We start from the raw sequence: 25,226 nt of genomic DNA, 5'->3' as shown, positions 1-25,226 counted from the left end.
TGAGGCTGGCTAAAACTTACTATCCTCTTACCTCAGCTTCCTAGGTTGTGAGATTACAAGTGCATGCCATCATGACCAGCCTGAAAAAACTATTTTTTTTCATCTAGTGCAAACTATGATTTGTTAAATTATTAAAAAGAAGTGCATGTTTATACAGGACTTCTCCATTGATTCTAGATCACATTTGAATATCCACATTGATTTTGAAACCAAAGAATTAAAATTTAAGTACAATAATAAAATGATTTTTAAGGTTTAATTGATCCTGAGTTTAATTGTGGGTAATGGAAAATACACAATACAGAATAGTCTCTGAAGATATTTGCAAGTCATGTTTTATGCTTTCTGTTTTGCCATTTTCATGCAGGGTACCGAAGCTGCAAAAGCAATTTAATTTCTGATTTGTAATTTTAATTATTAAAGTAAAACTAATTTTTGTAATTTTAAAGAATTAATGGAAACTAATCTAAACATAGTTTATTTACTTTGAAATTAAGTTTTATAATTAGTAATAGGCATTATGTATGTTATTATTATTATGTACATTAAGGTATAGCTTTTGATTAGAGTTCCTATGATTCTTTTATAGTTTGATTAGAATTCTACTCCTCATTTATATCCCAGATGAACTTCAGGGGAAAGTCTTTCATTTCCCTTTGGAATATCTTTTCAAATCTTTCATTCTGCTCCACAGTAAAATGATGTTTCCAATCTCCAATGGTACCTAATGGGATAAGAACATGAATAACATGTTAAAGACTGCCTCAACCACTGAACCCATTTGTCCCATTTTCCCAGATGTGGAATAACTGTTAAATTTAAATGGAGAAACCAATATACCTCCTGTAGTAACTTTGTAATAATATGTGAATATTATTGTGTTCACAGAATTTAAAAATTGGAAATTAATGGATTAATGGGTTAATCTCTTTTCAACCAAACTAAATATTTGTTCCGGTCCACAGGATTGGAGACCTCATCTTTTCTTACACAGGAATGATTGAATAAAGAATCTAGGAACACAATAATGCAGTAAATAGATTGAAAATTCACTTCCCCGTATGTTAGCCTTTCCCACTATGTGATCCTTAAGAATAAAAAGTTATAAAGATATGAATATATTAGAATTTTAAAAGTATTTTTAATGTATATACTCCTGTATATATACAAAGTGAACTTCATACTAAGTGAACCACATTTATAACTGTAATATAATTCTTACTAAAACCCTCCAAGATAAGTATTTCTTTCTTTTTCAATTTGAAAAAAAAAACGAGACTCAAGCATTTTCAACTAATAAAATAAGTCATATAGAGCACCAGAGCTTCTCTTCCTGCATCTTTTTTTTTTATATAAGATTAAACCATCATTATGCCATTCTTTTTTGTGGGGGTGAGTACCGGAGATTGAACTCAGGGGTACTCGACCACTGAACCACTTCCCACCTCTATTTTGTACTTTATTTAGAACCAGGGTCTCACTGAGTTGCTTAGCACCTTGTTTTTGCTGAGGCTGGCTTTGAACTTGCATTCCCCTGCCTCAGCCTCCTGAGCTGCAGGGATTACATTATGCCATTCTTCTTAAATGAAAACTAACTTAGCATTCCAGCTACCAGGTTAACTTGTGTAGACATTATTATTGGTCTTTGGGAAAGATAACAAGCTCTTAGGGATATGAGAATTGCTTTTTATCTACTGTAGCTGAGGAATGAAAAGGGAGAATTGACAATAAATGTCAACAAAAAAGAATTTTAAAATATATCAATATCTAGAGCAATGTCCATAAGATGTTTTTATAATTGTTCATAAATTAATATCCATCATCCTATTGGTAAATTATGAGCCAATTATCGCATAAAATGTGAATAAAGTAGAAGTGAAGTGTTTAGAATGTTTATACACTAAATGATTAAATTAAAAATTAACAATTTGAAGCCAGGTGTGGTGGTGTACGCTTGTAATTCCAGCAGCTCAGGAGGCTGAGGCGGGAGAATGTTGAGTTCAAAGCCAGCCTCAGCAAGGGTGAGGCTCTAAGCAACTCAGTGTGAGACCATGTCTCTAAATAAAATACCAAATAGCAGCTGGGGATGTGGCTTAGTGCTTGAGTGCCCCTGAGTTCAATCTCTGGTACTACTATCGTCCTACTACTACTACTAATAATTTGAATTTAAAGAGTATCAGTTACAAGGGAAATAATATTCATTCTTGACAACTACTTCAAGCATATAATAAGATCACAGTAAAAAGGATTTCATTGACTTTTTGAAGTAACTGAATTCATAGCAGATAGCACTAATAAGATATCACTCTTTGTGATGACACATGGGAACACAGTAATCCAAACCTCCTCCCAGCACAGGAAAACACGAATTAAGTTTACTCCTTAGATTATTCTAGGAGAAAAAAGGGAAAACAAGGATTATTGTTCTTCTCATTTAATATACCTGCCCAGGCTCATGTGACTTAGCAATAAGGCAATATTAATTAAACAAGTTAATGTGTCAGTTTGTATACTAAAACACTTAGGTTTCTTGAAAACCTCTTCAGACCTATTCTCAATTAGACATTTAATTTCTCTAGGTTCCAAATGTCAGTGTAACTTGGAGAGACATAATGGAAGCACTTATTATTTCTCCTAGGTATCAAGGACTTGAATGACAGCTTACATGTTGCTACTATGAACTACTGAATAGTACCTTTGCGCAGAAAATTTCCTTCAGTGTTTCTCACTCCCATTTCCTGTTTTACAATATCATTATAATTTGCTTGTGGATTAGTCTTCATGTTCTGAAAGGTAGCCTGTTTCACAACAGTATCCACAACTTCTTCACTAAGTTCTTTCTCAAGAAATCTACAGATTTTCAGCACTGCACTTCTGAGGTCCTGAAAGAGTCATGAGTATGCATGAGTTACAGCTAAACACACAACATTTTCATATTCTAGTGAAATTGATTCCTGGAATGCAAAGAAGTGTCATCATATGAACGATGTAGTTTGTTATGAGAAGAGAATGAGGAAACAAACTGACATGATTATCTCAATTGATGCACAAAATATAATTTAACAAAACTCAACATCTTTTTATGATGAATTGCTCAATAAATCTGCAATGGAAGGAATCTACCTCAACATGAAAAAGTCTTATATGGAACAGCTAACAGGAAACTCAACTACGAGAGAAAGATTTTCATCTGAGATAGGAGTAAGTTCAACTCCATTTTCCACTTTTATTTATCATGATACTAGAAATACTAGCTGGAGCAACTAAGCAATAAAAGCAAAAAAAGGTACTGAAATAGAAAATAAAGCAAATGAAATGATCCCTGTTAGCCCATAAGATTATCTTATACATTATAAACCCCAAGAAAAGTACTCTCACCACACACCAAAACAAACAAACAAACAAACAAACAAACAAACAAAAAAACCCAAAACAGAACAAAAAAACATTAGAACAAAGAAATTTAAGTTTTAGAATAAGAAAACAAATATCTGAAAAGTTCTACTACCCAGAATACATAAAGAATTCTTACAAATCAACAAGAATAACAAAATCAGTCCAATTAAAAATTGGCAAAGGATTTAAATAGAGATTTCTTCAAAGTAGATATACACATGTCCAATAAGTACATGAAAAGATGCTCATCATCACTAATCATTAGGGAAATGCAAATCAACTACAGTAAAGTACCACTTCACACGCATTAGGAAGGCTATTATTATTTTAAATTTTTAAATATTTTATTTATTTTTTATTTCAATACTTTTACTATTAAAAATAAACCACAACCAAAAAGAATAAGACCAATGACACAGAAAAATTAAGATTTATGCATATTGGTAGAAATGTAAAAATGCTGCAAATGCAATGGAAATAGTATGAACCTAAAAACAGCATTACAATATTACCCAACAAATCCACTTCTGTGTATATACCCCCAAAATTGAAAGTAAACTCTCAGAGAGAGATTTGTACACCATGTTCATACATCATTATTCACAATGCAGAATATAAAAGTGATGTGTATGTATGTATATGTATAAGATACACAAATAAAATGTAGTAGATATGTACATTAGAATATTATTCAGCCTTAGAAGGAAGGAATTATGCTACAAATGCATGAACCCTGAAGACATTATGGTAAGTTCAGTTAAATGAGCCAGTCAAAAGATACTGTATGATTCCACTGATATGATATACTAAGACTAATCAACTTCATAAACAAAAAAAGTAGAATGTTTTTATACAAGACCTACAAGGGGTTGAGAGTGGAGAATGAGGGATTATAGCCTTGTGAATATAGAGTTTCAGTTTTGCAATATGAATTCATTTGAGAGTCGGATAGTGGTGATGTTGGCACAAGAATATGAACATACTTCATGACACACAACTGTTCCCTTAAAGAATGGTTAAAGCATGCTGGGAATGGTGGCTCATGCCTGTAATCTCAGGGACTCAGGAGGCAGAGGCAGAAGGATGGCCAGTTCAAAGCCAGCCTCAAAATTTAGCAAGGGCTAAGCAACTCTCTGAGACCCTGTTTCTAATAAAATACAAAATAGGGCTAGGGATGTGGCTCAGTGGTCAAGTGCCCCTGAGTTCAATCCCTGATACCCACCTCAAAGTGGTTAAAGTGGTCTATTTTATGTCATGGATATTTTATCACAAGTAAAAAGTTCAGTGGGAGGATAAAACCTAAACAGAATTACTATAGGCAATAGTACTTAACTGGAAAAACTGTATCTCAAAGAGGTTACTCCAGTTGAACTGGGCTGATTGGGCTGTGAAAAATAACCACACAAGGGACACAAATACCTTTTTCTTTGGGGTCATGTGACAGCTCCTCTGACTTTAAGGGTCCACAGGAAGAGAGAGAGTGCACATGCCCTGACCTCTTTTATTGAGGAGAAGCTATTCAAATGAGGAAAGGGGTCAGGTTTTGGGGGGCTGAATCTGTGTGCATGATGTCCACTGTCAGCAGGTTGACTGACATCTGGGTAGGCCACACCCAAAGGCACAGTAAGAGAAAGGGACACACACAAGGCACTTCCATGGAAGATTCTATCCTAAACAGGGCAAGGGGTAATATTACAAAAGAACAGGTGAGCATAGCTCCACCCTTGGGGCTGTACCAAGACACATCCATGCATGAGACACCAACCCTTGAACCCAAGAAGGGTGGGAAAAGCTCTGCCACATTTCTGTGATTGAGCACCTCAGCACCCAGCCGAGGAGTGTGACTCAGTCACGAGCAATTTTGGTCTCCCACACCACAGTTATTAACTTATTTCTACACCAAACTTGGGTGCCGAAAAAAATAATAAAATCGGGATATAAATGAATACAAAGGGATAAGAAAATGTGAACAAGCTCTAGCATAAAAAAGACAATAAAAATAGAACTATGCATGTTACAAATGCAGAAATTATCTAAAAGAATTTCAAAACAGCTATGCTTGTCACATACAAAGAAATAAGAGATAAAATTAAAATCTTTCCCCAAAAGCTAACTATTATTAACCAAAGTATCAGATAAATCCTCAGCTTGTTAATCGAAATGTAGACTTTAGTGAATAATTTTAATGGAAGATGAAACACAGATTGTTTTAGTCAGGTTTTTCATTGCTGTGACCAAAAAACCTGACAAGAATAAACTTAGAGGAGGTAAAGTTTGTTTGATGGCTCACAGTTACAGAGGTCTCAGTCCATAGACAGCCGGCTCCATTCCACAGGGCCTGAAGTGAGTCACAACATCATGGTGAAAGAATGTGATGGAGAAAAGCAACTCAAGACATCATACCAGGAAGCAGAGAGAGCTCCAATCAGCTCATGACAAAGGAATATCCCTGATGACCTACCTCCTCCAATTACCACTCAGGGGATTAATGACTTGATTAGATCAGGGCATTTATCATCCTATCATATATCATCCCTAAACTTTTCTTTCATAGTCTCACATATGATCTTTTGGGGGACAGATCATATCTAAACCATAACATAGATTCAGAGATTCTTCTCTAGGTCTTACTACAGTCTTGCACTTCGGCCAGTTCTTCAGCACACCAGCCATTCCCTAATTCTACTACCTATTACTGTCCAATATTCTAGCCATATTTCACAAAATGGTTTTTCATGTAACACAACTGGCAGCTCTCTTCTTTACCACTGTATTTGTGGGGTCTACAAAGACAATGGCACCACACCCTTCAGGTATGTATACCTTTCTTTCCTAGAGGCATCAGCCAGTTCCAATATATTAAAGGAAGAGATAACAGGATGGGAATGATTAAATCTCTCATATCAGACTCCCCCCAAAGGGGAGTATAATTTCTCTTAAGATAAATTAAAGTATTTCTACAATTTTTACATTTTAAAATACACATATGAAAATGACACGCATTCCAGAACCCCCCAATAAACACCCTTTCCTCATTTTAAACCTTGTCCTTCCCCCAATGGTAACCTCCATCCTCATTAAATGATAATGAACTATTGGTCTTTTAACTTGACTTTACCCACCTAAATATGAATCTTTAAACATTATAGTTATAATTGTTTCTAGTTCAGTTATATACCACTTGATTCTACTTGTGACAGGAAAGTAGAAAATAATCCTGCTTAGTCATTAAGGTTCTAGGGCTACGACTACTAATTAAGTGAGAAATGTGAAAAATCCTCTGAGAGAAAGTGCCCTGAGTTTATACGTCTTGCTGGGTTTATCACTGGAGAAGCAGGCATGGGCAGTGTTTCCTAAAACTACCAAGACATTTCCAAGGGAAGCAGCAAACAAAGGAAGACCCAAAATGTATTCCAACTTTAATGAATACCTAATTTTTAAAAAAATATTGTTTGCATGTTTATGGACCTTTATTTTGTTCATTTATTTACATGCAGTGCTAAGAAGAGAACCCAGTGCCTGACACATGCTAGGCAAGCACTCTACCACTGAGCCACAACCCCGGCCCTGAATATCTAATTTTTGACATCATTGTGAGGTTTCTCTAGAAAGAGCTCTAAAGCTGAAAACTTCAGTTGACCAAGGTCTATATTCCTTCTCTCCTTTAGACCCTTACTTAACCCTACCCCAATTAATTTTAATCACATTCATTCTTCTCATACATTCTATTTTATTTTTGGTATTGGGAATTGAATCCAGGGCCACTTAACCACTGAACCACATCCCTATTCCTTTTTATATTCTAATTTAAAATAGGGTCTCATTGAGTTGCTTAGAGCCTCACTAAATTGCTGAAGCTACTTTTGAACTCTCAACCCTCCTGCTTCAGCCTCCCAAGCTGCTGCCATTATATTCTTTATAGTGATGATGTTCAAATTAATGGCATTAATATCTAAAGGCAGAAATATTTTTTGAGCTTTTGATTTGTATTTTTCATTTGTTACTCAGTCTATTCATTTGATTTCTTCTAAATCACTTTAATCTTCATAGGTCAAAAACAACATCATATTCAAGCTCCTCTGATATCCCTCTAACCCAACCCTGCCTCAGAGTGCCCTAAACACCTTCACGAATGAGACCACGATCTGCACAGATGCACCAACTGGAAATAAAGGAAGCATCCTTGATACCTCTCTCTTTGTCATTTGTCCTTTGTACAATCCCTTTTCTTTTTACATCTTAGCTGTGCCTCAAAACTCTGTATTCTCTTCATTCATAATGACATTACTCCAATCCAAGGAAGCACTGATGTTCAGTGGATTAACACACTGGTCTGTGTCTGGACTGGATTCCTTATACTCACTATTTTTTCTTTTTAATTCATGAATGGAAATAACATTCAAAAATATAAATTGTATTCTATGGCTACCCCTCTTAATAATTCTTTAAGAGGCTCTTGACTACTTTTAACTTTAAAGAAATCACTCTCATTAACATATCCTACAGATCTTATAAAATCTGGCTCCTACAAAACCCCTCTATATTAATATTTCATCTCGAACACATTGTTCCAGTTCTTCCCTTAGGTCTTCAAAGGTCTCATGTATTTTCCTTTTTTCTTATACGTCTCTCACATTTCTTTTTTTTTCTGTTAGCTCTTATTTATTTATTTCAGGAAAAAAAAGACCATCACTTTCAAATATACTAGATACTCTCAGAGCATATGCACATTGACATTGTAGTTAGACTTTTCCTTAATAATTTCACTTATTTCTTTTGAACTACATATACTAGCTTGGTGAGTACCTGTTTTCCCTGATAGATTATGAGTTCTGTCTATAAAAATTCATTCATCTATTACTCACAATTCAGTGCCAGTCACAGAGCAATCATTCAGTGATTGTTTAAGTAACTGAATAGATGATGTATTAATGAATCCACATACCAACTAGAGTCCACAGAACAATAAACTTCAACTATCTTATGTTTGAATTACACAAAGTTTTCAGGCAGTTTTGAAACTTTCATCAGCATATAAGCATCCTATGACTTCACATGAGAACTAGTTTTAAGATTCTCTTTAAAAAACAGGAAGAATGTGCCTCACAGGGCTCACCCTCATCTATAGCAACAATTATCCTGTCTTTGAAGTGGCTTCTTCCCGCAGTGTCATGGTGTTCCTTGATGAACTTTCTTAAGTACAACTACCATGGAAAAAACTTTGTTGTATGGTGTATCCTCAAAGAAAAAAAAAAACTAAACTAAAAACAGAACTACTGTATAATCCAACTGTTACATTCCTGGGTATATATATAAAAGAGACAACTCACATGTTCATGTTTATTGTATCACTATTCACAATAGATAAGGATTCAGCCTAGGTGACTATCAAAGATGAACACATAAAGAAAATATGGTACACACACACACACACACACACACACATACACACACACACACACACACTGGACTATTATTCAGATATAAAAAGTGAAATCTTCCAGCAAAATTCATGAACTGGAGGAAATCATGTTAAATAAAATAAGCCAGACATACGAAGGCAAGTAGTGCAAGAGACACACTTGAGAACAACAAATATGGACTGAAAGTAGAATCGTGAATACTAGGGCCTGTGAAGAGTCCAGGGGGAAGGGGAGGTAAGAGTGGAAGAAGGGAGATTGGATATGATCAGTGCATGTTGCATGGTCATATAGAAATCAGACACCAAAACCCGTTAATATGTAATTAATATTAATAAAAATGATTTAAAAGATTGGTATCCTAGATATTTGAGGTTGCCTTTATTGCTTCAGTTTTAAAATGATAACCATGGTGACTGTGTGTAGTGAGAAAAAACCCTTGAGGAAAACCAGTATTAATTAATGGATAAGCAGGAAATTAGAACCCCCACTTACCCCCCAAAAGCCTACGAAATATGTATGAAAATGACTAGGAGAATGAGTTTTCCTGAAACCAGGAGAAAAAAGGTTTAAAAATAGAATTTTAAAAAAATACTTCTTATTTTACCTTTTTCATATCTTCATAGCTCATGGACTGAATATTGAAATCATGTCTGTGTTCATACCAGCGTTTTATGTGATCAAACCAACGACTTCCCACCACTGTGCAAAAAATAATTTGTAAGAAGGTGAAGATGTTGCACTTATTGAATAGCAAAGCATTCTGTCTTTTCCTCCTTATAGTCACAAAAATAAAAATAAAGGTCCCAACCACTGAAATTCTATATTATTGTTTTGAAATGATTACTGCTTAGGGGAACAATCATGGTTTTCATAGAGAAGTGACCATGAAAAGCAACCTTCTGGATGCAGGAAGGCAGCAATAAAGAAATGAGAAAGCCCCTGGGTCTAAGTTTAAATCAGATTTCTTTAAAGCAAGTTCCTCCACTTTCCTATATCCATCAGAAAACACACATGTCCATTTTTCTTCTCATTCTATAAGATCTCTGGATAGCAAAGCTACCTGTCTACAATGAGACAGAACCTGAATGTAATCTTTAAATCAGTGAGATCCTGATACTTCTCACTACAAGTCCGTTGCAACATTCAATCCTCATCAGTAATGGAGTGATAAACTCCACCATGGCCCAAGAAGGCTTACCAAAGGTCAATGAGAGAGTACACAAACACCCTGATCATTAGTGATTCTGGAATGTATTATTTTAATTATATTTGTAGCTAGTTTAATTTGAGAGAATACGTGTAAGCCTCTTATGGACTGGTCAAAATGTTTTCTAAACAACATGCCTTTGAAAAGTTGACAAGACCCACATGGTCCTGGCAAGGAAGGAAAGGCCACTGGGTGGCAGACTAACTACTCAAGAGCATCCATTGTACAATTGCCTTTTTCCATCTCTCTTCATATCTTCCCTAAGTTTCTTGATAAATAAACTCATAGTTACCTTTTCCATCTAGAAACATTTTTATATAATTCTCAAAAGTATCAGAATTCTTTAAGATAGCCACACAATTTGAAAAACGAAAAAAGGAAACCAAAACATCTTTAGGATTTCTGTAGATATAAAGAATCTGCAGGAAGAATTAGAAATAATATTAACTATTCCAGCATATTATTTCAAGTTTTTAACGGTTGCATAAACATTTATTAGCTAAATGAATCAAAATTATTTTAATCCATTCTATTAGCCATGGAAAATTAGGTGTTCCCCCAATTTTTCTCTCTTACAAAACGTATTGTTAAAATAAATACTTTTATATATAGGAGAAAAACTGTATAAAGAAAATTAATATGAAAAATATCATTAAAGAAAAGTCGGGTCAAAAAGTCCTTTCACAGAATATACAATAATTATGGTCAATAATCTTTCAAAACAGGCTTATTCACATTACTGAGTATTGGACATGCAAGTTAAGATCATTTGAAAAACCACTTCATAAATAAAACATTGAAAAAATTTTAAATTCTGATATGTATCATTACTAGGGGGGAAAATAAAACATATCCATTACCAATTACAGCAAGAATTGATACACCTGCTTTCTTAAGAAAATATAGCCTCATCCCATAGAACTGTACATCATTGTACTTTTGGATTTGCAGTCCTTTCTTGGATGTATATTCCAGGGAAACTCCTGCATATGTGCCCAAAGGGCATTCTCAAGAACACTTATAGCAGCATGTAGTGATATTCAAATGCTGGAATATTCTGATTTTTCTATGAAGAAAAAGAACAGATCTGATAAAACTACTTTCAAAAGTTTAAAGTTATGCAGCAGTGAAAATGGAACTTCAAATCAAGAACAAACAGGAGCATGTGGCAAAGTCCCAGTGAATTAGAGAATAAGGAATAAAATGAAATTAAGTAAAAATTGCAGGCCAAATGATTTAACGGGATGGCCCATAATATGTTTCAAAGACCAAAAGAAAAGGAACATTTGTACAATGATGATCATAATAGAAAAATTTCAATGGAAATTTTTCAGTAAATCTGTAAGTATTTTGATTTAGCCACAATCATAGTAGAACACTTACAGAGAATTGTCTTTAACAAAACAACAAAAGGAAATATAAATTTGCAAAATTGATTATTAAAATTTTATTTTATTTAGTTTCTCAAATTTGTATAAGTACCCAACACAGAAAATTTATCTCCTTTTCTCATGTATGAAACATATTCCATGTTTGAAAACTGATCATGCAATTGACAATTAACTTTTAAATAAATTCCCAAAATTAGAATATGTAAACACCATTGCCCATGATAGAAAACTATACAAACACTTTTAAACTAAAAAAAAAATCTCAAAGAGCTGAAACCAATTAAAAAGGTAAAACTGAAATGACAAAGTATTTAAACATTAACAAAATTACACCCATAGTTACACTAAAAATGGTCATTTTAAAATGTTAATATTGACAAAAATAAATACTGGAAACAGATGTACTGGACATTTAATTAAAGAAGATAGAAGATATATGAGGATCATGAGTTCAGAGCCAGGCTCAGGAAAAGAGAGGTGCTAAGTTATTTAGTAAGATTATGTTTCTAAATAAAATACAAAATAGGGCTGGGGATGTGACTCAGTGGTTGAGTGACCCTGAGTTCAATCCCTCCTTACCACCCCACACCTCCTACCCCACCAACAAAAAGGTTAAAAATAATACTCTTAGTTAGAAAAAAGCTAGAGGGCATTTACACAATCTTTGTTGTTAGTGTTGTATTTTCTTAGTACAGTATTAGAACCAGAAGTCATGAAAGAAGTATTAACAGTTGGGTTACATAAGGTTAAAAGTTTTCATCAATTTATTTAAAAAGTCTTTCCTTTATAAAGGGAAAGATTTTGCCACAAATAAATTTCCCACAAAACAGTAAATAAGACAACCTGGAATAAGAATATTTCAAGACCAATAAAAAATAAAAAGATAATCTTATTAAAATTGAAAGAGTTGAATTCCCTCAAAGAGAGATTACTTTCTTACTTAGCATATTAGGCAAATTTGATAATTCCCATTATTAGTAAGCATGTGAGGACAGAGGCATTCCTACATGGTTATTTGATGAAGTCTGATTCATATATTATAAAAAGCATGCAGGTAATCCCTGTCAACACCTAAAATATTAGACATTTCAATTTGAAAACTTCACATTAATTGAAACATGGCATGAGAATTAAAGTGCAAGTCTTTATGTGAATGTTTATTAACAGCACAAGACATCCATTGGCTGCAACTTACCTATACATCAAATACACATTAATTATTGCAAAGCCATACAATAAATTTCTATGAAACTACAAAAAAGAATGGCATTTATGGCCAATGTGAAATTATATCCACAATTGCTTATTACAGGCATAGTTTTTAGGACTTTTGCTGAGGGCCATTGCCAAGTAGGAATGATGCATCAAAATTTCCTTGCCAGCATTCCTCATGTTAAATGGACTTTCCTTGGACTTTCGCTGTGACCTTGCATGTGTGTTTGAGAAAGGTGACCCTGCTCAAGGACGAGGGTGGATCCAGGTTTAAGGTGTATCCTGCAGGTTTTAGGAAGTATCCCAGTCCTTGGTTTTAGGGCGTTCCGGGTTTAAGACAAGTTTAAGGCATTCCTGGTTTAAGACAATGTGATTTTAGGGAAGTTCGAGGTTTAAATTTATTGCTGCTGGGAATAGGGCATTCCTGCTGCCTGAGTTCCCGTTGAGTTCTCGTGGAATTGAGAAAGATTTGGGACGTGAATTGTGCGGGAGAATTTGGATTTCCCCAGAACGTGTTTGTTGAAGGCTGGTGTCAGTTCGGGAATAAAGAATTGCTATTTGAATCTACAAAGTGTGAGTGGCTCGTGATCTTGTGCCCAGCCAAGACTGCGCCATTTGGTGGTCCCTACACGGAACATCTGAAACTTGGAGTAAGTGAAATTCCTCGCCCCTGAGGGAAGGCGAGAGAATGGGTGACCATTTCAAAAGACAATCTGTTCTTGTTTTGATTCATTTCGTTTTTGTTTCAAGCTGCCTATCCCTAGAAATTTCTCAGGCAAACTTGGAAAAATGGTTGGCTCAAGGTTTGAAGTTTGTCTGCCCTGAGGAAGAGAAATTTGATACAACGATTTTTTATTCAGTTTTTGTTTCATTCAGTTGCGGTTTTGTTTTGTGTTATCTTATTGGGTTGCGTTATCTTTATAGAAGATTAGAAATTAGTAAAAAAGAAACCAAAAAGGTGTTAAGTAAATTGTTAGAGGTTCAGACCATGGAGAAAGACATTTTAGATCAAGCAAAAGAGAAGGTCTCTCGAGCTAGTCAGACAGAGGAAGAAAATTTAAAGGAAAAGGGGTTATTTGGAAAAAGGCCACAACAAGAGGCTGTTACTAACTCCGTTTTACCAGAGGGTGTAATTCAACCAACAGCCCCACCGATAGAGACAGCTGAATGGCCCTCAAACCCCGTAGTTGATAAGTGGGATCCTGAGACAGGACCTCAAAGATTAGCATGCCCTGTACTTGAACAGGTAGGAGGGCAGCGAATTCATCGTGCTTTAGATTTTAAAACAGTGAAGCAGTTAAAGGAGGCTGTAACAACCTATGGTCCCCAAGCTCCCTTCACGGTAAGCATGGTTGAGTCCATTACTAACTTGGACATGATGCCACCAGATTGGGCTAGCATGTGTAAATCTGTGCTAAATGGAGGACAATATTTGTTATGGAAGGTTGCCAATGAGGAATTTTGCACGGAGACAGCTAGGCGAAATGCAGCAGCCGGTTACCCTCAAAGAAATCTAGATATGTTGTTAGGAAAAGGACCTTATGAAGGTCAATGGCAACAAATTGAATATGATCCTGCTATATATGCACAAATTGCTGCAGACGCAGTTAGGGCATGGAAGACTTTACAAGGACATGGAGATTTACAAGGTCAGCTATCTAAGGTAATACAGAGAGCTAATGAACCTTACACTGACTTTGTAGATAGGCTTATTCAAACAGCTGCCAAAATTTTGGGGGATACAGAACAAGCAATACCATTAATAAAACACCTGGCTTATGACCAAGCAAAACGTTGCTGCAGAGAGGTTATTAGACCATGGAGACATGAAGACTTAAACACATATATTAAATTATGTAGAGATATTAATGAACAAGGGCAAGTCTTGGCAGCTGCAATACAACAGGCTTTAGATGCCAGGCCAGAAACATGCTATAATTGTGAACACACAGGACATTTTAAAAGGAGTTGCCCCATAAGAGGAGGTTTTAACAAAACTAGAAATCAAAGGAATAGAATACCGGGTATTTGCCCACGATGCCATAGAGGGAGACATTGGGCTAATGAATGCCGTTCTCAAACCACCATAGAAGGTACTCCCTTATCAAAAAACTGACAAGGATCAGGTATTTACCCATGATATCGTGGAGAAAGGCATCAGGCTTCATTGCCAAAAAACGGACTGGGGGGCCCAATGCTCCAGGGCCCACAACCACAAATATATGGGGCAGTGGAGGAACCCAGCAACACCATCAAAGTGGTGCCCAGGACACATTGTCCATTAAATCCCTCATCAGACAAACCCGAGGGAGCGCAGGGTTGGACCTCTGTGCCTCTGCCAGAGCAGTATTAACTCCAGAGATGGGAGTTCAAATCATTCCTACAGGAGTTAAAGGACCTCGTCCCCAAGGAACAGTAGGCTTATTATTGGGACGTAGTTCATCTACATTAAAAGGACTTATGATAAGTCCTGGGGTAATTGATCCCGATTATGTAGGTGAAATAAAAATTATAGCTAGTTCTGCAAGAGGTATATCAGTAATTTCACCTGGAGGTAGAATAGCACAGTTGCTAATAATACCCAGCCTACATAATAAGTTCTCTAGTCGTAGTATAGAAAGAGGTTCCAGGGGATTAGACTCCACAGGTGTAGATTGGGCTATGCTGTCTTTAAATTTAGACTCTCGCCCAATGCTAAAACTAAATATTCAAGGTCATGAATTGAATGGGCTACTGGACACAGGTGCTGACCTTAGCATCATATCTCTTCAAGAATGGCCAAAACATTGGCCATTACAACAAGCCACTCAAATGCTTGGAGGCCTAGGAGTGGCAACAAATCTCCATGGAAGTGCTATGGTATTAGATTGGAAGGATCCTGAAGGATATGAGGGAACTATACAGCCATATGTATTAGATCATCTTCCCATAAATTTATGGGGACGAGATGTCCTAGATCAATTAGGTTTGATGTTAACAAATAACATCAATCCTAATGTGCCCACTACTGGGGCTAGACAAGGTGTTAGGAAAGAAAAAAGATTAGGAAAACAAGAACAAGGTATAGCAGCACCAATTCAAATAGATCAAGGAACAGACAGACATGGCTTGGATTTTCATAAAGGGCCACTGAGACAATCAAAATTACTTGGAAATCAGAAAGACCAGTGTGGGTTCCTCAGTGGCCCCTGACTAAAGAAAAGATACAAGTAGCCCATGATCTGGTCAAAAAACAATTAGTGGAAGGACATATACAACCTTCCGTATCTCCCCATAATACTCCCATTTTTGTCATCAAAAAGAAATCGGGTAAATGGAGATTATTGCAATATTTAAGAGCCATTAATAATGAGATGGTTATTTTGGGACCTGCTCAATCAGGGGTTCCTCAATTGTCTGCTTTACCAAAAACCTGGCATGTTTTAGCTATAGATATTAAAGATTGTTTTTTTTTTCAATTCCAATTCATCCCAAGGATAGTCCATGTTTTGCATTTACTATCCCTGTATTAAATCATGAAGGTCCTGATAAGAGATATGAGTGGAAAGTACTCCCTCAAGGGATGGCTAACAGTCCAACTATGTGTCAAATCTATGTTAATAAAGCAATCCAGCCACTTAGAAATCAAAATCCTGAACTAAAAATATTTCACTATATGGATGATGTATTATTAGCACATCAAGATAAAAACACATTGCTGGAATGTTATGCCACACTTACGAACTTATTAAAAAATTATAATCTAGAGATAGGAATAGATAAAGTACAATTAAATTTTCCAACTAATTATTTAGGAGTTCTATTATCCTCAACCATGGTCCGTCCACCAAAAATTCAAATATGAGTAGATCAACTCAAATCACTTAACGACTTTCAAAAGTTATTGGGAGACATAAATTGGATAAGGCCTTATCTAGGCATACCAACAGGAGAGTTGGGACCTTTATTTGATATTCTAAAAGGTCCATCAGATCCAAATTCACCCTGAATGTTAACTCCTAAAGCTAGAAAGGCATTAAAAATTATTGAAACGTATATGGAATATATGCATCTAGACAGAATTGATATATGTTTGCCTTTATTATTTATTGTACTACCAACAAAAAATATTCCTACAGGAGTATTTTGTCAAGAAGGTCCATTATTGTGGATACATTTATCTTATTCTCCTAACACTATTCTTACTAGGTATCCTGAGGCTGTAGGACAATTAAAACTCAAAGGAATGAGAGCAGTAAAGGGAGTGTTTGGAATTTCTCCCAATAAAATTATTACTCCATGTACTATGGATCAAATTGATGAGTTAGCTAATGAGTTAAATATTTGGGCAATAATCATGTGCAAATCTAATGTTTCATTTGATAATCATTTACCATCGAATCCTTTTTGTCTTTTTGGTCATTGCATCCTGTAATTTTTCCAAAAATGACAAGAAAAACACCTATCATGAATGCTCCAAATATATTCACTGATGGGTCTATTATTGGTACAGCAGCAGTAGTTACCCCTGATCAAACTTTTACATTTTTAGTACCCAAACAATCAGCTCAAAAGGTAGAGCTTAATGCAGTTTTACAAGCTTTTGTGATGTTCAAAGATTCTGTATTTAATTTATTTTCTGATAGTCAGTATATAGTTAATGCTATAATATCCCTTGAAGATGCTGGTAGTATTTCCCCTTCCTCTACTGTTTTCTCATTGTTTTCCACTATACAAAGTCTAATCTGGGACAGAAAAGATCCATTCTTTATAGGACATATTAGGACACATACAGGATTGCCTGGAGCCCTTAGTTTGGGCAATGATTTAGCAGATAAAACTGCACATGACGTACATATTTTCTCTACACTAGAAGAAGCTACAAATTTTCATAAAAGGTTTCATGTTAATGCTAATACTTTACAAAAGCATTTTAAAATAACTAAGGAACAAGCCAGGCATATAATAAAAAGATGTCAAAATTGTGTGACCTTTTTACCACAAGTTAATCTTGGAGTCAATCCTAGAGGACTGGTACCTAACCATATTTGGCAGATGGACGTTATACACTTGCCAGAATTTGGAAAATTAAAATATTTGCATGTTACAGTTGATACTTCTTCTGGATTTTTGATGGGCTCCCTTCATGCCAGAGAAAAAACTAAAGATGTTATAGCTTATTGCTTACAAAATTTTGCCACTGTGGGCATTCCTAAACAGTTAAAAACAGATAATGGTCCTGGTTATACTTCTACCTATTTTAAACAATTTTGCTCATCATTTGGTATTACTCATATAACAGGAATCCCATACAATCCACAGGGACAAGGCATAGTTGAAAGAGCTCATCAAACTATTAAAATGTACTTATTAAAGCAAAAAGAGGGAATTGGAAAGGGGTATATATCCCTCAAAGATAAACTTAAATAACCATTTTTACTTTAAACTTTCTAAATTTGGATTCATCAGGACTTAGTGCTGGGGAAAGACATTTGTATCCGAAAAATGTACATAAGCCTAAGGTACTTTGGAAAGATATTCTAACAGGACAATGGAAAGGTCCTGATCCAGTTATTGTCTGGAGTCGGGGGTCTGTTTGTGTGTTTCCACAGGGAGAACAGCAGCCGATTTGGATTCCAGAGAGATTAACTAAAGCAATTTCTACAGAAAAAGAAGATGATTTGACTCAAATCCATAACAGCTGATATCCAGAACTCCAGCTTGGCTATTCTTACATCTGGGACAGTGATTAACTAGGGTGCTTTTTTCAATATCTATTTTATTATTGCATTTTTCCCACATCGTAAAGTTCTATTTTATTTTTTGAGCTCATACAAACCTAGGTTAATGTTTTTCTGATCAGTTTTATTTTTTGACTGTGGAGTTTTTAAACATTGCAATGGAGATTTCACCTAGGTAAAGCTACAAGGCGGTTGTTATTGTCTTATGTGTTGTATGTTATGTGGTTTTAGGGAAGTTCCAGGTTTAAGTTTATTGCTGCTGGGAATAGGGCATTCCTGCTGCCTGAGTTCCCATTGAGTTCTCGTGGAATTGAGAAAGATTTGGGACATGAATTGTGCGGGAGAATTTGGATTTCCCCAGAACGGGTTTGTTGAAGGCTGGTGTGAGTTCGGGAATAAAGAATTGCTGTTTGAATCTACAAAGTGTGAGTGGCTCATGATCTTGTGCCCAGCCAAGACTGCGCCAGACTTTCATATACTTTTATTGTGGAAGGCAATGTCCTAAACATACAATGATTGTAACATTTGGAAAACTGTGGTTTAGTGAGGTTGGGGAATCTACTTAAAGCAGGTTATTTTGTTTGTGCAAAAAAAAAAAAAAAAAAAAAAGATTAAGCTCAAGGACATACTTTAGCTTTTTTGTTCCTTTTGGAACTAAATAATATGGGAGGTGGGAAGCGAAGAGGCGAGGGGATGGCATTTTGATAAAGTCCAAATTGTGAGTATTGTATTCAAAGAAGGGAGCTCTATCTATTGTTTTGATATCTTCTGTTCTGTTACGATGCCCCTCAAAATAAATCAAGCTTAGTATCTGCTGAGTCCAGATGGTACCTGAAAAAATAAATCATCTTGTTTTCAGACTCAATTAGTCATTAAAAATTAAGTCAACAATAGTGTCATTCACCATAAAATCATTTGAGCTTTCTTTTCTTTTAGACACTCTAAGTATGCTAACAACTTTGTCTGATTTTCATTTTTTTCTCTATGAAACATTAAAGTTAATAAAGGTAAAATCAAAGACTCTAAATTTCTTTATCACTTGAAGAGTTGTGTTTTTTCTGATTCCATGATAGTGATGATTTGTATTAATTCTGCCTCTCCTTCTCTGTTTCCTGCTCCATGTTAGGTCCTTTTTAGTATTTTTAACTTTTTCCTTAACTTATAATAATAATTCTACATTTTGATGGGATAGAGTGTGATATTTCCACACATGCATATACCCTGTACTGATCACATGAGGGAAATTAGCATTTCCTTCTCTGTGTCATTTCTTTCTGTTTGGAGTCTTGGAGCTTATTTCTTCTATATTTTCTTAACATATGTTATTGGTTACGGAGTCTCTTTTTACTATATTTTGTGGGCATCTCTTTCTCCTTCCTGAGATTCCTTTCTTAGAACTTTACCCTTTAGAATTATAGACAAATTAACAAAATTATAAGCGATTTCACTTTCTACCCCTTTTCTATTTACCACTTAATGTTGTATAAACTATTGAAGCATCCAAGGATGTCAGGAAATAGCAGAACCTGACATGAGCAAAGATATATATATATATAAAAATGTTTTATATATAAACATTTTTTTAACTTGAATGGCCTAACCAAGTATGACCAACTTCTTTGTGGTGTTCTGAAGAAACCACACTATAAATAAGCAAACCATTGTATGTAGAATGTTAATAACTACAGCTTTATCCCTTAGTCTGCCTGGGCAAATGTAAAAACTCAAACCAAGCCAATCATCCTGCCCTGCTGAAGTAGAAGTCACTATTACATAAGGCTCATTAGTTTAGCCCAACCGGATTGTGTTTTACCACTTCTTTGTAATGATGGTCTTCACAAATCTCAAAATCATTCTTATTTTATTTTCTAGTAGAACTTACTGGTTGAAACTGTTTTTGAGAATCTTCAGTGGAACTCAGCTGTCATGGAATACTTCTCAAGAAAATGAAACATCTTGGAACATGAATAATTATGGAAGATAAATCTTCCAACTCAGGAAGCATTTACAAATTAGAGAAAAGAGGAGTTTGGACTGTCTCAGGTCTGTTCAACAGACCAAGCTAACAGGTCAGCATGTACCCAGTACCTGCTCATGACTCAGCATTTTGTTTTTTTATATATATATTTTTTACAGAATTGACAATGTATCCATTGCAAATGAGCTTTGGTAGTATAGATTTGAGATTCATCTAACTTTTTTCAGATCCTTAATGGATATATAAATGTAGGTCAGGCTGCTGTGGATATCTGAAAAACAGCACATTTACACACACACACACATACACACACACACACACACACACCAAACTTAGTTAAAAATCTAGTATCATGAGGCCACTCTTTACACTTACCAGATTTTGAATAGGTGATTATGAAGACATCATCATCTCTAATTTCAAAATCATCTGCACTTTCTACTGCTGCAGTCTGGCTGAAGCAAAATAACCGGGGGGGTGACAAATAACTTGTGTAGGTTGATACAGCAGGAGTGGAAGCCATTTATTGTAGGAGAACAGAGGTATTTATACATTTTGCACAGCTTATCTTAATTAGCATAAACTAGATACACCAGTCAACCAATAAGGAATCTCCACACTTAATGGCTAGCTTTTGTTACTTCTCAAACCACTCCCTCTGGCATTTTGCCAGAGGGCATCCAGACTTGTTTACAGACTCTAACATTCCCCTGGCAAAATGCCAGGTGTTATTTTGACTTGTTTACAGACTCTAACATTCCCCCCTTTTGTTTAATTTAAATAACAACCATAGTGGTTTTTACAGAAACACCATAAATAACCTGCTACAAACAGAAAGGGAGGTTACAATATGCCACAATACCAAGCCAATTGATGGCTCCATGCAAGAAGCCCTTGGAAAAATTATACCAGCAATGACACCGTTAGCAAAGATACCGAGTTACAATTTGTTGTAGATTACAGTTTGTTGTCTCAGTCCAGGTAAAACAGTGTCTCAATAGATTAACTCACAGTTCAGGTAAATCACAGTCCAGGTAAGTTCTGCAGGCAGCTAGCTTAAATCACAGTCCAGGTAAGTTCTGCAGGCAGATAGCTTAAATCACAGTCCAGGTAAGTTCTGCAGGCAGCTAGCTTAAATCACAGTCCAGGTAAGTTCTGCAGGCAGCTAGCTTGATCTGAAGTCTCATCTGTTTGTCAGCCGAAATCTCCTCCGGTTTTCAGCAACACTGGAAATTCTTCCACCCTCGTTTTCACCAGCACTGGGATAAAGGCAGGAACTCTGGATGGCTAAAGAAAATCCTGTAGCATTCCACTAAGAAAACAACCTTCTGAACAATTTAGTACATTACCTCAAGGTTTTTTACATTTGAAATAAGCCTTAATAGTGCTCATTACTCTTTAGCTTCCAGGTGTGGGAGAACCATTGTAGTTTAGTTATTGGCATTGAAAATGACCAAACATCAGGGATGCTGGTAGTGTCTTCTGCCAGCTGTAGTGTCCCAGGCATCCCCGGATGGTCCTGGGGAGTGTCCAGGACTCAAACTGCTTCCCGGCACAGGGAGCAAGAACCTGTGAGACTGTGCCTCCGGGTCAGGTCTAGATTTGGGCTCCCAGCAGTGGAAGAGCAGGCTGCCACCGCTTGGAAAATACTTGCTGTACCGTAACTGGCTTGCGCACATGGCAGCCTCTGCACAGATTCACACACCCTCCGGTAACGAAAAGTATTCAGTGATAGCCTTTTGCTGCAACTTTTTTCCTGATAATCCTTCTTCTTCTGAACTTTCTTTTTCTTTCTGACTAGAGTTCCTGGGCTTTTATCAACACATGCCCTATCTATTCTTGGTTCCACTGGGGTGTCTCTTTCCCTTATCAATTTACTTCTCACCCCTTCCATATTTTCATCATAAAGACAATACAATACACCAAGACAAAACAAGACACAAACATACTGTATCAATCTTCTCCATTTTCTGGAAATGGCCATTTTTCCTCTCGCCCTATCTGCCTAGGGACAACCAGATTGCTCTTGTCCTATCTATGGACGGGCAGCTTTTTTTCATCACTTACCGCCAAGTGTCCCGGGGCTCCCCGTAATGGGCCACCTTCTGCCCCAGTCCCGCTGCAGCAAAATAACCAGGGGGTGACAAATAACTTGTGTATGTTGATACAGCAGGAGTGGAAGCCATTTATTGTAGGAGAACAGAGGTATTTATACATTTTGCACAGCTTATCTTAATTAGCATAAACTAGATACACCAGTCAACCAATAAGGAATCTCCACACTTAATGGGTCCCTTTTGTTACTTCTCAAACCACTACCTTTGGCATTTTGCCAGGCACCATCCAGACTTGTTTACATACTCTAACATTCTACTATATGAATTTTAACTAAAGACCTTTCAAAATTGTAGCCTTTAAATTCAAGTAAGTATTCCTCTGTGTTGTCCATATTTTTTCACCTACAAGTGCAAACATAAAATTTCAAGTTATTTTAGAAGTGAATAATAGTTATTGAGTGGTCAATATATGCCTAGCACTATTGCAATGTCTGATGTGTATGAACATACTTATGACACTAACCACAGCACATATATGAATGATTTAAAACGTCACAAAAAGCCAACATTGCTTTATTGCTAGCATCAGTATTTTAAAGATGAGGCAGCAGAAATCCTGAAAAGTGAGACAACTCTTCTTAAAGGGCCATGAGGAACAGATATCATGATCCTCAACATAGAGAAGAGGAAATTAACTCAGAGAAGTCAACCAAATTATTTAAACTTGTCCAGCTAGCTGAACTAGAAAGATTGGAGAAGGGATAATTTGGTCAGAGAATTCATACTTTTTATCGAGAATTTCTCAGTGTTTTATATTTTTAGTGCTTTATTTTTGATTGTTGTAGAAATAAGACATTCTTCAATCCATATGCTTTTATTTCTATTTTATTTCCATCTCTGCTTTTATTTCCTTCTCTGAAGGAAACTTCTGAATTAGGGATCTGAGATGCTATTGAAAGTGAAAAATGAAAATGCTTTGCTTTTTTAAATTGGTTTTTACCTCAGAAATGCTGCCCTCATAGTTACATTACTTCATGAAGTTATCATAGTTTACAGTAGGAGATTTTAAAATAAAAAATCATATGAATCTTTTAATAAAAAACTAAAATAAAAACAGAAAGCAAACAATGTAAAGACAAACATTATTAAAGTTCTGTAAGGAAAATAATAAGGGAGACACAGAGACAAGATGCAGAAGGAGGAAAGATGGCAAAATGGCCAAGCTGCCAGCTTTATTTATATCCATAGGTTACTTCAGGTCATTGGCATCATTAGTATGTATTGGTCATTGTATTACTAGGCAAGTTACAGACTTAGCAACATTATGCAGCTTATCCCTCAGTTACATACTGAATTTAATGTGCAATTTTAGGAGTTTTGTGTAGCTCTCAAGAAAGTCCATTGTATAAAGTTACTATTATGTGGACAAGTTTAGGGTCAGTGAAACATTGTGTTTGTCCCAGGAGCTGTGTGCCTGAGATCAAGGTCTAGGCTGATAGGACTTTAGGGGCATTGCCACAGCAGCTAGACATAGCACATGCATTCATTATCTTACTAGTTCCTAGGAGAAATTGCAGGGCATTCTAAGTGTGAGAAACAGTGCCAGTTACACTCTCTGAGTGTGCTCACAAGAGGAATGCTTCCATGTATATGTCCATGGTCAGAATCCCTACAAAATTCAGACCAGCCAAACATTTCTATTAGCTCTTCCTCAGAATCTTTCCTTGAAGGTTACATGGTTGAGACAATCTTATAAATTGTAGATTTAGAACCAGTATAGATTTGTTATTTATATTTTTTAAAATTCTGTGCATGCCAAGAAACTGAATTTGCTAAAAAGCTTTAAATTTGGCTTTGTTTACATTGTATGTCAAGAAATAACATTGAGTTCTTTACAAACAGTCCAAGTTACCTGATCAATAGGAGGAATTCAGAGTTTAGTCTTTTTCAGAGTAATAACAGAAAATGATTAATGTTAGACTCACCTGGGTGATGCCTTCATGATTGGCTTCTTGGCTACCAAATGAAAGATAAAATTAAGGCCCTACTAAGCTGCTAGAGGTTTCCCCTCTATAAGTTGACATCTAGGAAACATGAAATTTTGAGTAGTGAGGACAGAAGAGCTAGGCTGATGCATCAAAAGATTGTTTTCAATACAGGCAGTTGGAGAGCTATTTTGATATTGACATCCTGCATTTCCTAGGAAAAACCTTGGAGAATTCAGCCTTCAGATTGTGGTGAGGGAGAATTTATACTGCATCACATGGATAAATGGAGAAGCCCATAGTAGGAAATATAAGTTGAGGAGAAAGCCAAAAGTGAAGTGTGATCCCTACCACATCCCTCCTATCAGCCCATAACACCACCACACACACCCTGAAATATCACCAAGGGTTCGAGAAATGCTGGTTGATGAGAAAGAGCATCAGGTGGTATCCATAAACATTTCGAATGAAATTTTTCTATTTTCTTGTTTATTACATTTAGTCAATCAACTTTCAGTCTAAGGGGAAAAGAAATTTAAAACCTGTGGTATCACGGAAGCAAAGGAGAAAGCTGCATGTGAGGAGGATTCAGGTAGGTGCTCACTGGCTCCTCAGTATAGTTTGCGTCTATGATGCATGTAGGAGAAGCTGATTGTATAAGTAGCAAGCCTGTCTTTGTCTCCTTCTTATTACTTCATGGAAGTCATAAAGAAAAGGGGTAGGGGATGTTCATAGATAATTAGGGAGAAAAGGAGGTAAATACATATATTTGTCTCATACAAAATAGGATGAGAATTGACAGTGTCTCTGAATCTATTCTGTTAGTACTCACTGTTGAGATCAGCTGCTGAAGGAAA

General features: G+C 35.9%; 1 protein-coding gene across 1 annotated transcript; it reads right to left on the bottom strand.

Annotated features, from left to right (window-relative positions):
• Positions 1 to 501: 501 nt before the first annotated feature.
• Positions 502 to 25,226, bottom strand: LOC113178003 (amine sulfotransferase-like). The gene is made up of 9 exons (XM_077802147.1): positions 25,202 to 25,226; positions 22,695 to 22,786; positions 20,703 to 20,771; positions 18,975 to 19,180; positions 18,056 to 18,058; positions 10,319 to 10,445; positions 9,424 to 9,518; positions 2,696 to 2,882; positions 502 to 724 (listed from the first exon to the last, which is right to left on the bottom strand). Exons 2-9 carry the CDS (start codon positions 22,774 to 22,776, stop codon positions 603 to 605), a joined length of 891 nt encoding a protein of 296 aa, XP_077658273.1. The 5' UTR covers positions 22,777 to 22,786; positions 25,202 to 25,226; the 3' UTR covers positions 502 to 602.

This window comes from Urocitellus parryii, chromosome 8 (assembly GCF_045843805.1).
Source record: "Urocitellus parryii isolate mUroPar1 chromosome 8, mUroPar1.hap1, whole genome shotgun sequence".
Taxonomy (NCBI): domain Eukaryota; kingdom Metazoa; phylum Chordata; class Mammalia; order Rodentia; family Sciuridae; genus Urocitellus; species Urocitellus parryii.
The sequence above is the reverse complement of the archived record's forward strand: the minus strand, read 5'-3'. Positions and strand labels throughout refer to the sequence as shown.

Coding starts and splice junctions, on each gene's coding strand:
- LOC113178003 (XM_077802147.1), bottom strand. CDS start 22,776: ATGGACAACACAGAGGAATACTTACTTGAATTTAAAGGCTACAATTTT. Junction 2,883..9,423: donor GCTATGAAGATATGAAAAAG/GTAAAATAAGAA, acceptor TGACTCTTTCAG/GACCTCAGAAGTGCAGTGCT. Junction 725..2,695: donor AGGAAATTTTCTGCGCAAAG/GTACTATTCAGT, acceptor TTATCCCATTAG/GTACCATTGGAGATTGGAAA.